The sequence below is a fragment of the Tupaia chinensis genome, unplaced genomic scaffold (genome assembly GCF_000334495.1).
Source record: "Tupaia chinensis unplaced genomic scaffold, TupChi_1.0 Scaffold000322_1, whole genome shotgun sequence".
NCBI lineage: Eukaryota > Metazoa > Chordata > Mammalia > Scandentia > Tupaiidae > Tupaia > Tupaia belangeri.
The window spans coordinates 4119541-4132563 of record NW_006159816.1 but is presented as its reverse complement, the minus strand read 5'-3'; the positions used below and the strand labels follow the sequence as shown (position 1 = coordinate 4132563).

Genomic DNA, 13023 nt, shown 5'->3' with positions numbered 1-13023 from the left:
TGTGGGGGGGAGAGGAAAGAAGAATTACTTCTAAAAGCATGAATTTGGTTTATATTTTAGATGCTTTCTGGGGCTGATAATTGAATGTTATTATTTGAGCTTAGCCTCAGAAATTCTAAGAAATAATGTTCTCAATTGAGTTTCGGAGCCCTTCATGAACTAATGAAGTCAAAGGGAGTATTGGTATCTCCTCAACTAGTTACAAAAATCCCAGGATTCTCTGTTGATAGGAAGTAGTAAAGCTAAAATGTGTTTGTCATGAGGTTAATTTTGTTACTTATATTAGTTTCACAGAATCTTTCTCCCTGTCTAGACTTGTAATTTTATGGATTTGATTGTTCTGACCTGGGTTAACATATAATTACTCTTCTCATATCTAAATTTCAAGAAAAATGTCACTAAAGACTTCTTCCTTAGGACAAGTAGGTAGCATGGTGGTTAAGGTGCTAGACTCCCACATTGCTGACTATGGTTTGGGTCCTGAATTTGGTGGCTTACTTTCTTATTCTCTCTCTCTTTCTCTCTCTGATGAGCACATGTACCCTATAGTGAATTAAAAAATAATAATAAAATTAGGACCAGCAGTTGGCATAATGGCTATGTTGCTAGACTCTCATGTAGTCTATCGTGGTTCGAGTCCCGGACCTGGTGACTTAGACTTGCGCTGAGTGTGAGTGGGTGCGTGCCCAAAGTACTGAGAGGAGAATGGAGGAGAAGGGATTGCGGTGTGGCTATCTCCCCTGGGGGGTGATTTCTCACTTTCTGTATCTCTGTCTTTCTGTTTTTCTGGCAAGCACAGGCACCCTATAGCAAAAACGTCTCCACAAGATAAATAAGTTAAATTAATAATTCTTAGGGGGAAAAAAAAGACTCCTCTTTCCAATACGGCCTTCAACTCTTTGTGTCTCAATAGCTCTGTATGTCCTATGACTTAAAGGTAGGAACTTGTTTAGTACAATATATAAAATCAATACAGTGGGAGTCCTCGGACCTAAATTTTATTTCTAGTATTACCTCCAACTCACTGGCGGAGAATTCCACCCAGCAGTGAAAGGAAGTATTTTTGTTTTTGTTTTTTAAGAAAGAAAACAAGAGCCCAGCCTAGTATCTGCCAAAGATACCTAAGGTTGTCCCAGCATAATTCAGAAGTCCACCCTAAGTGATCTGTAACCAAATACGTTCACTGTATGTGTGAGGTAAAGAGAGACAGGCAGATACTACAGTGGTACTTAGGAGTAGGACCACAATTTGGTATTTTCACATTACCATCTTGGTGCCTAAGGTCACACATCTTAATAGATTTCACTCTGAAGCTTTGGTCTAAACCCTTGGTTGTTGAAAAATTGAGAACCCAGAAACTATTATATTGGCAGGAAAAATAACTGCTAAATTTCAAAGGATGTTTTAATTCTTTTAAGGTATACCATTTATTTTTCTTGTTTATGAGTTTCTGTAGATGATGTATTAAAATTAATTGTTCTTTCTCTCTTATTATTGGCTTATCATGAGGGATGATAATAATGGCAGAATAGAGAATAAGCCCTACTACTCCCTGGCCAGTTTGGGGTGGGCGCAATCTTAAGGAGAAAAGGAAAGCCAACTATCTTGGGGGGGTGGGGTGAAGTGGAGGAAGTCCTGGACTTAGCAGTTAGCTCAGGTATTAGTAGATAATTTTGTCAAATAATGGGTGAAAACAATGCAGAGCCTTCCCCAGGAAGCACTTCTAAGAATGAATTTAATCATGCTACATATCCTACATCCTCCTTATCAACAGATTTGGTGACTTAAATAATAGAAATGTTAAGTCATTAGTTCCATTTACAATATACAGAAATGACAAACAAAATTTAAAGAAAATGTGATCAACTGTAGTAAATATTAATGAGCTAGAAAACTAGCTAAAGTGTGGAGAAAGTGAGGGCAAAATTGATCTTCAACTTTATCTTGCAAAGAAAGCTGACCATCTTAAGAAACTATGCTGGATACCAAGCCATGCAATGGCACTTTTTTCCCCTCTATATCAAAACATTTTAGAAAGCTAAGAGTATCTAATGGTCTAGAGCATAAGTATGGGATCAGGCCAGTATGTAGGATTTCATGTACCTGAGATTATCCAGTAAGACTCAGAAAGTGGCCATCAAAATATGGAGTGATGGGACCAGCAGTTGGAGTAATGGCTATGCTGCTGGACTCCCATGTAGTCGACTGCAGTTTGAGTCCCAGACCTGGTGGCTTAAACTCACACCAAGCACGTTTGCATGCATGCCTAAGATCCCGAGAGGAGAATGAAGGAGAAGGGATTGAACCATGGCCATTCTCCCGGGGGGCGGGGGGAGTGATTTCTTGCTTTCTGTCTCTTTGTCTCTCTCTGTTTCTCTGGTGAGTGCACATGCCCTATAGCAAAAATCTATCAAAAAAAAAAAGGAGCGATATGATGAATACTTGAGTATTTATTGAACACCAAGAGCATATGCTATAGATCTAGCAAATGGAAAAACTGGGATTTGAATACATGCCATCTGCACCATAGACCCTCTGTTATGTTTGACCTCTGGTGCCATGGAAAACAATGGTGATTACCATGCATTCTAACTAATGGAGGTGATTTTGCTTCCTAAATCAAATGCTAGACCAGCTGCTGGGATGTGGCAGTAACATGAGGGCCCTACAAGGCTGAAAGCTATGTGGCTCAGTGCTGGTTTAGAGTCCCAGGTGAGCTTGAAAGCATGTTGGGCACCATGGAGGCCCACAGTCCTCGTAGTCAAAGGTCTTGGAAAAAGGAATCATAGTATAATGAGACCCTGGGGAGGACACCTCTCTTTCTTTCTCTCATGTATTCTCACATGCTCTCTCTTTACTTAAAAACAAAATCACGTGCTTCTCCTACAAACACTTTAAGATATTTTGCATTTAGCATTGGCATACCTTAGGGTTCTAAAGACAACCTATGTGCTAAAATAAAATTCTGTGATAAATTTTAATCTACAAGGCTTGGATAGTCATTTACATCTGTTACTGGGCCAAACCTGAATGCCAGTATCACCAACATAATTCAGCCCTCATTTTGTGCTTGTGCAATGAAACGTTTGAAAGCTAAATTCAAAAAAGGATTATTTTTAGAGACCCTTAACACTTCATACATTATTTCATATTAATTTCTGCTGGTCAACCATTCAAGCTCTAAATCCTAGTTAAAAGGTAGTATCATATAAGTACAAGAGACTACATGTGCATGAGCCCACGTGTGTGTACACACAGTTTTACAGATGCCTACCAGGCATACGACTGGCACCCTGAAGCTGTGCTTATATCTGTCATCTCTGACATCATTTTAATTTCCTCCTGACAAGAAAGATACTTCATGATTATGATATACGTGGTACTCAAATTATAAAACCACGAAAGCTTCCAAATGTAAATTCTATTATCTTTCCCTCCCCCTGCTCTACCTACCTACCCAAAGATGTTTATCTTAGAAGTTTATGTGATCTGAGTAGCAAGAAAAATTGTCTGCCCTCATGTCTTAATTCGCCTAGACGTCCTTGACACCATCTTATACAAAGAAACCATGAATAACTTAGATTTAATATATTTGTTTGTCTCACTTATGCCTGATTGGAGCAATTGAGAAAAATTACATTCATATATCTTCTTGCCAAGATAATTAATTATGCACGAATTACTCCAAGCTGCTTCTGATTTTCATTAATGAAGCAGATTATCTGCAAAATAAGATGCTGCTAGAGCTGGAAAGAAAGGTTAGCTGCTCATCTTTAAATGTAAAACAATTGCAAATTTTTGCATCCGACAAACAATGATAAAGAAAGAACATGCAATCATTATGGTTATCAAACTATCGCATCCCAATTAAGAGAGAAAAGTATGTGATTTTTCATTTACGTTTTTCTGTAATTGAGGTAATCTTAAATCACCATCATGTTGGTCACTGTATTTATGTTCCAAAAGATAATTAGTTGACTTGTTAAGGTTCCAGAGCATTAGATCATAAGCAGAAACAGAGGAGTACTAACTGCATCTTTTAAGTGGCCCTTTGGAGTGAAGATACATCAGCTATTCTGAACCCACATTATTATTCATCAGAAATCTTTGTTCTAATTATCACTTGCTTCCTTTTTTCTTAAGTACTTAAAGTGATTGTCAAAGCTGATATTTTATTAATGTGAAGTGTGACAGCTCCCATGTTTCCTTAAAATAAGTTCAGAACTGAAAAAGAATCTTTGTCATCCAATGAAGCAAGTTCTACAACGTTCTAGGATTATCAAGTATATCATTTCCAGGGACATTATAATCATAGAACCCAAATTACTAGCTATTGGAGTCATACTCAATTTGGTGTCCCTCCTGCTATTGAGAATAAGTATAAAATAATTTATACTTATTCTTACCTGGATTTTAAAACATTTGCTTAGTCAGGTGATTATCAGCATGGTACACATTAATAACTGCTTATAATATTGAAAAACTAAAGAGAGTACCTCCTTATCAGTAAGATATTATTTAAATTATGTTCAAATAGCAGAATACTATCTACCCATTAAAATTACTCATTCTACTTTGATGTAAGAATATGTCTATGATTTGTTTTCTTTGGCAAATATCAGATTATAATATAGTATATTTAGGCAAATTCCATTAGTTGTTGTTGGTTAACATGTATGCTTAGTTGTTTGTTCATGTGTCTGTGTCTGTGGCTATGCTAGTGCTTGGATCAAAGTCTAGCAGGTAGCTGTATGTCAAATGCTAGTAACAATCATCTGCGTGGGTAATGATCTCCTCAATATTTTTAACAAATGAGCACTATTAAGTCACAAACAGGAAAAAAAAATGCTACTATCATTTTGTTGTAAACAACTAGGTGCTTGGGGCCAGCAGGTGGCATAGTGGTTAAGGTGCTGGACTCCAACATGGTCGACTATGATTCAATCCCCAGATCTGGCAGCTTGAAAATCATGGTAGGCATATGTGTGTATATGCTCAAAATTCTGAGAGGAGAATGGAAGAGAAGGGATTGTGGCATGGCCATCCCCCCGATGGTGATTTCTCACTTTCTGTCTCTCTCTGTCTCCCTGGAGAGCATACATACCCTGTAGCAAAAATGTCTCAAAAATAAATAAATATATAACAATGGATATATGTGTCATACATTTGCCTAGACACAGAATACACAACACCAAGAGTAGATTCTACTGTAAAATAAAGACTTTGAGTGATAATGATTTTTTTTTTTTTTTAGCGGTTTTTGCTATAGGGCGCGTGCACTCTCCAGACAGACAGAAACAGAGAGGCAGAAAGCGAGAAATCACCCCCCAGGGTGGATGGCCATGCTGCAATCCCTTCTCCTCCATTCTCGCCTCGGGATCTTGGGCACGCACGTACATGTGCCTGGCGTGAGTTTTAAGCCACCGAGTCCGGGACGCGAACCACGGTCAACTACATGGGAGTCCAGCAACATAGCCATTACACTAATTTCTGGTCTCAGATAATGATGTGTTAATGTAGAAAAAAATAATTGTAGCAAAAGAACCACTATGGGTGGGATAGTGATAATGGGGGCAGCTATAGGGAGTGGGCAGAAGGGACATGGGAAGTCTATATCTTCTGCTTTCAACCTAAAACTGCTCTTTTTAAAAAAGTCTATATTTTAAAAAATTCTCATATCAAAAGCAGAGACAGAGAGATAGTAAGCAAGAAATCACTCCCCACCACCAGATGGATGGCCATGCAGCAATCTCTTCTCCTCCATTCTTTTCTTAGGATTTTGGGCATACATGCACAATCACTCAGTGTGAGTTTCAAGTCACCACATGTGGGACTTGAACTGTGGTCAACTATGTGGGAGTCTAGCGACCTAACCATTATTCCATCTGCTGGTCCCACCCTCTCTCTCTATATATATATATTTAAATAAGACCTTATATGCTAGAAAACTCAACAAGTCAAAATCATTCAGTAATATTTTACTTCAGCTATTCACAATCCTCTTTTTACTTTCTAGGCATTACAAAGTATCTAGATTTTCCTCCAGTATGTGACTAGATTAGAATGTTAATTTTGAAAGTTCTAAATTTTCATCTTTTTCTTTTCTTTCTTTCTCTTTCTTTCTTTTTCTTCTTTCTTTGTTTTTGTTTGTTGTTGCAGATGACTCAAGTGAATAACAATTGCCATACTCATGGGGTAAGAAGACAAAATTGTTATTTTAAAAATAAGTAAATAAGAGGCCAGCAGTTGGTGTAATAGCTATGTCACTAGACTCCCATGTAGTCGACTGCAGTTCAAGTCCTGGACCTGGTGCCTTAAACTCACACTGAGCACATGAGCATGCATGCCAAAGATCCTGAGAGGAGAATGCAGAGATTATAGCATGGCCATCCCCCCTGGAGGGTGATTTCTTGCTTTCTATCTCTCTGTCTTTCTGGTGAGCGCATGTGCTCTATAGCAAAAACCTCTTCCTCCCCGCCCCCCCCAAAAAAAAGAAGAAAAGAAAGAAAGAAAAAGAAAATAAACAATAAATAAAACTTATTGTAGTGGCTTTCTCATTCTTGGAAAAATTGTTGTTTCAGAAAAACCACTTGGATGAACGTTGTTTTGGAAAGAGAATGTCTCTATTAATCAGATAAGAGAAGTTGAGGTTTGAGAAAGCTAAACTCTTCATAATGATAAAGCTGGGATAAGTGTTTAGTGTACTCTTGGAAGTACTAGAGGTAGGGCTTGGGTTTGTGAGTTGAAGAGAGCCAAGAGAAAAGTTTCTTGAAGGTTACAACAGCTGCATGAGCATGATGGCAGGCCAAGATTAGTGGAGAGGCAGAGAAAAGAGTGAGCTATAAATGGACCCATGTAGACAGTAGGACAAGGAACTTTGGAAACAGTTGTCTGATCATTTTAAGTTAGTCCTTCTGAGCACGAATTCCTTCTCGTTATGCTGGAATCATCAGTAAAAGACAATTGTATTGTCTGTAGTCATCTGGGTAATGAGCAGATGATGGTGGGCTGGGTATAAAAGGTAAAAGGGAGAAGGATTAGAAGGTAAAGCACAGCAGAAGCAGGAGAGGAACTGATGGTAGCCAAGGCAAAAGTGATGTAAGAGGAAGTAACTTAGAAAGTGGCTGGTGACTTGGAGAGGAAGACAGCAAAATGAAAGCCAGGAATGTATGAGTAAAGACATCTGCATTGGACTGCCTGCTCTGTGCCACCTCCTCAGAGAGTCTGCTGTGATCCCTTCTCTGGTTAAAAGCAGATCAACACACATCAAAATTCACTGCCCTATTTAATTTTCTTTATAGCACTTATAATTATTCATGTATTTATTACATGTCCTTCTCATCACATTAGAACAGTGATTCTCAGGCAAGATAGTTAAGGTGCTGGAATCCCACATGACTGACCACATTTCAAATCCTGGACTGGGAGCTTGAAAATCACACCAACTGCATGTATGCATGTCCCAAATTCCAGGATGATTGAGGAGAAGGGACTGTGGCATGGCCTGGGAGATGATTTCTCACCTTCCCTTTCACTGTCCCTCTCTTTGTCTGTGTCTGATGAGTGTGCATGTCCCATGGCAAAAACCTAAAAGAAAACAAAACAAAACAAGTGATATTTTAACTGGGGTAATTTTTTCCCCTATGAAACATTTGAAAATATCTAGAGACATTTTTGGTGGTCTCAAATTGAGATATTTGACTGACACCTAGATGGTAGAGGCCAGAAATGCTGTTCAACAACTTATACTGCACAGGGCACACCACATTGAGTCCTTGTACCAATGTCAGTAATGCCAAGAAAGGCTATACAAGAAGGAAATCCTAAATTAAAGGGACTGTCTGGTGTCTAGTATATCCCCAACACTTATAATAAGACTTGGTATATAGTACGTGTGAAATAAATATTGTTTGTAAAATTGATCATCATTTAAGTCCTTTTTTTCACTTTGATATAAACATCATGTTTTCAGAAACTCATGCTTGCTCTCAGCAGTGTGTCTGTCTTTCCTTTTTGCATAAGTGCAATAATGTAAAACATGGGAAAGACTCCCTTCCTGCTCATGCAGAACAGACCTCCCTCCAAAGAATGTGTCCCTAAAATTTCTTCCACTTTACTGGTACAGATTTGAGCATGGAATTGGGGTACTCAAAATTATGCAATACATATCCCACTTATTTCAGTAGTGGATTTGCAAAGAATGTTCTGGTTACTTTTTTTCTTTTTTCTTTTCTTTCTTTTTTTTTTTAACAGAGAAATTTTTGCTATAAGGCACATGTACTCATTAGAGAAATAGAGAGATAAAAAGTGAGAAATCACCCCTCAGGGGAGATGACCACATCACAATCCCTTTTCCTCCATTCTCTTGGGATTCTGAATATGCACACACATGCACCCAGCATGAGTTTTAAGCTGCTGGGTCTGGGACTCGAACTGCAGTGGGTTATGTGGGAGTCCAGGGACATAACCATTATGCCATCTGCTGGTCAGTCTTAACTTCACATGACTGGAGTGGAAGGAATGCATGGTAAGCACACTGACAATTAGAACTGTCCTGCATTTGGGGTAATGAGCCCCAATGAGCCTGAAAACTCATCAACCTCCAAAACCCTCAAGCACTGAGCATTCAGCCATAGATCACGTTCATATTTCTTCACTGGCACCAAATCACTCTTCCAAGAATAGTATCTATTTTGAGCTGACAGACGTTTATACTGACATTAGCAGTGATGCAGCACAATTCACCATTAGTATACCTCCAATTTCCAAGAAAACTGCAATTAACATTTCAGAATTTCAAAGAAATGTGTCTGAAAGTAGTGACCTGGAAGGAAGTGAGAAAGCGAATCCAACAACAAAACACAGTCATTTTCAAAAGTCTCAGCAGGTGTTCTCTCATTTATAAATCCAGTAGTATAATGAAACGAAATAAAAAAAAAATCTTTGTCTTTATATTACTGTCTTCAGAAAACAACATCGTTGTTTGGACAAAAGGGTTTTAGACCAAAGACCAAAGGCCCTGACCATGATGACTGAAACTGTCTCAAGGCATGGCTAATCCTCATAATCAATTAGCTGAAGTTGGGACATCATCCAGCCCCTCTTTGGGTTACCTGGTTTTCTCGTTGGTCCCACTGACATATCTGCAGAACTTGACTCAATTCTTGCCACTGCTGCTTTAGGTACTTGTCTAGTTGCCTTCTTCTGTCTTGAAGAAGTTCAAGAAGGCTGTCAATCTTCAGACAGCTGCTACGAGCTCCATGAATAAGCTCAGGAATCATGTGAGGTCCATCATGCTTGAACTTTTCTATGAAGTCAGTGAGTTGTTGACTTTTGTTTAAAAGGGCTAGAGATCGTTCTAAGAGTTCTAGAAGAAAATGAGAGAGAAAAGAGAATAGTTATTTGAGTAAGCTTTTGTGTAGTAATATTTGGATGTTTCATGCAATTTTATATATAAATATATATATATATATATATATATACACACACACATACATATATATGTGTATGTATATATATAAAAATTTTATAGTAATAAATAATCTGTATTGCAAGGATTTTAAATGTATAATCATAAACTACGTATGATACTTAAAAGAAACATTGCCCAAGCACTTTGGCCTAACGGTTGCTACAGCATTAACTGCAAAATGACAAAATACTAAAGTTCAGTGATAGTATGATTTAGACAAAGAGTGGAAAGATTTTGGGATTTTGATGAAGCTGCTCCATCAGTTTTCAATGTTGTAATGCTGGTTATGGTGCCTATTTTCTCTGTGTTTATTTATTTTTTATTTATTTATTTTGTCATAGGTTGTTTGCACTTGTGAGGGTGGGGAGGATAGAGAAATCACTCCCCTGGGAGAATGGTCATGCCACAATCCCTTTTCTTCCATTCTCCTCTTGGGATTCTAGGAATGCATGCACATGTGACCTATGCGATTTTCAAGCTGCCAGATTCAGGACTTAAACCATGGTCAGCCACATAGAAATCTAGTGCCTTAACCACTATGCTACCTACTGGCCTCTTCCCAGGAGTATATTATATTCGGGGGTGATAATTAGATCTGATACTTAGAGAGTTCCTGTAGTGGCCAGTCAAAAACAGCGTATGTGGTGGCCAGGTTCCCAGATGCCAGGGAATATGGCAAGGTGGAAAAGGCTCAGTCTAACAGGGTCAGCAGTCACTCAGTCCTGACCAACTGTTTACATGAGGAAATGTGGGTCCAGTGTTGATAGGACTTTCAACTGTTTAAAGAGTTTCAAATATATATTCTTATGTGAAAACTTCTGTTTAAGTGACTCATAATTTGTGTATTTTTAATTAAAAATAAAAACAGGATAAGTAAAATATATTTATTTGCCAAACTGTCTACCAATTCATAATCTCTGAAGTAACTAGCATCATAGGTTTCAGTAATATTTTGTAGAATTGGGATTTTAAGTCTACAAATAGAAAGTGTGGAAGGGGAAGAGGTTGAGACCAGCATATTGAGGAGCATCCACATTTGGGGATCAATTGGAAGAACAGCCAGAAAGTTGACTACTCTCCATAAGCCAGAAACCCACAGTCATCCATGACGCACTCCTGTCTTTTGTCCTGCCATCAAGACCTCTCAGTTTTACCCTCTACCTCCCACATCTGTCTGCTTCTCTCCATCTCCACTACAGAAAGTATCATCTATTGCCTGGACTCTTCCAGTCTTCTCTTAATTGCCTCTCTTCTCCAATCCACTTATCCATTCTCCACACTTCAAAGAGGTTCTTGCTAACATATCATCTCTCTCTCTCTCTCCAGCACAAACAAACACACACACGCGCACACACACACTTAAAACAATGGTTTCCCATTGTTTTCAAATTAAAGGCAGATTCCATAAAGGCTTATGGCAAGCACACTCATAGCTATCATCATCTTCCTTTTCAGATTGTTTCTCTCTCTACCTTTCATGCCAACCTTCTTTAAATTCCTCACACATACTATCCTCTCTCCTCTCCAAGACCTTTTACTGATCTCTCTGCCAGGGACACCATTCTCTTCAATACCCTCCTTCACTTTCATTATGCTTGTACTTCAGTTCTCATTTAATTATCCACTTGTTGGAAGACAAACCAGATTGGACCAAATCCTCCTAGTGAGTATACTCATAATGCAATGTTCTCTTCTTCATAATGCCTATCATGGCTATAATTTTACATTTATGTGTGTATTATTTTGCTACTTCCTGTCTTTGCCACTGGGCTCCAAAGCAATGCAGTATCCCCATCACTTAGTATAATTCCTGAAAAAGGGTGATAGCCAATAATTTTTATAGGATACTTGAGTGAAATTTTTAAAAAAGGAATGGAAAGCAGCTGCAGACATCAGAGATAGTGTGGGAAGAGGGTGGGAAATGGTAGAGGATGAAAATTGGGGAGGGGAAGGGATACATATATAAACAACAAGACATGGGAAATTATTTGACAATAATATGTATGACTAAGTCACTATACAGTGTATTCTGGATGGGAAACTGCATTTTGTATGCTGTGATGATGTTCAGTGAATGAATGTAAAATAAATAATTTTTTTTTTTAAAGTGGAGAGAATTAAGAGAACTACGGAAAGTAAGATGAGCAGTTTTTCAGAGACTTAAAAACAGCAGTTGAGAAGATCTGGGATTTTGTGATGGGTAAGTGATGAAAATAAGCAGCTACTTACTAGGTTAGAAAGTGGGACGGTAGTGATGAAGGAAAGGCAACAAGGCAGGACAATCTGAGACTTTATTGTTAGCACAAAAGAAAATGGCAGGATAGTATCTCAAAGACTAGCAGGGCTGGACCAGCAGTTGGCGTAATGGCTATGTCACTGGACTCCCATATAACTGACCGCGGTTTGAGTCTCGGACCCAGTGATTTAAACTCATGCCAGGTGCATGTGCATGCATAGCCAAGATCCCGAGAGGAGAATGGAGGAGAAATTATTGTGGCATGGCCATCCCCCCTGGGGAGTGATTTCTTGCTTTCTGTCTCTCTGTCTCTCTCTGTCTTTCTGGTGAGTATATGCACCCTATAGCAAAAACCTCTCCAAAACAAAAAATAACAACAACAAGAACAAAAAGAGAATAGCAGAGCTAAATATGTAGCTTTTTATTTTTAGGATAAGAAGATCTGTGAAGAATATCCAGAATATAAATATCTTACCAAGATTTACACTACTAAAAATTGACTGAGCCAGTTCTAAAATCCAAGTCTTCTGATTAGCAGCTCAGTGTTCTTTCCACTATACAGTGGAACTGTACTGTATTTTAGCTTTTGGCAGTTAACTGCACAGCAGTGAGTAGGCTGAGGTATTGTAGTTGGGCCAGTTGTCTCTTTCAACTGACACCTTTTTTTTTTTTTTTTTCTCCCGAGAGCTGGAAAGAAAAAATGGAATAAGTGGAAATATTGTAAAGACATTTTGAGAGAAAAAGGAAAGAATTTGAGGTAGTCTATACACATGATCCAGACATGTCCTATAAAATATTAAACACTAGCATCTGCTAAGAGTGAAAAGACTGTGATTATTTGCCCTGGGCCACTTGATTGGGAGTCAGTAATTAAAAGAAACAAGAAAACAAACAACCACAGACTCAAACCAGGACAGATGGCTGGGCAAAATTAAATATGATAAAAAAGAATAGCCAGAAAGAACACCAAAGTTAATTTTTTGAACAAAATATAGAAGCAAATAGGAACTAGATGAAGGCAAAAGAGGGGAAAAGAAAAAGGTCAATCTTTCTAGACCAAATTCTTATGGGGAAATGAAAGGAACAATAGATCAACTGTGGATCAGGCCATCTTGTTCCACAAGTTGGTGAAAATATTTAGTGAAAGATTCAGGAACCAGCAGATTGTATAATGCTTACGTCACTGGACTCCCACATAGTCAATCATGGTTTGAATCCAGGATCCAGCGGCCTAAAACTTATGTCAGGCACGTGTGCATGTGTGCCCAAGATCCTGACAGGGGTATGAAGGAGAAGAGATTGTGGCATGGCCATT

The 13023-nt window shown here is 38.4% G+C and overlaps 1 protein-coding gene across 6 annotated transcripts in view; it reads right to left on the bottom strand.

Annotated features, from left to right (window-relative positions):
* CCDC141 (coiled-coil domain containing 141) overlaps positions 1–13023 on the bottom strand; it is a 239919-nt gene that overhangs the window by 157034 nt on the left and 69862 nt on the right. For all 6 annotated transcript variants that reach the window (XM_006151644.3, XM_027773111.1, XM_027773114.1 and 3 more), the window contains one exon: positions 9114–9367. In XM_006151644.3, coding sequence (XP_006151706.1) covers positions 9114–9367 — 254 coding nt within the window. The remainder of the gene's footprint in view (positions 1–9113; positions 9368–13023) is intronic.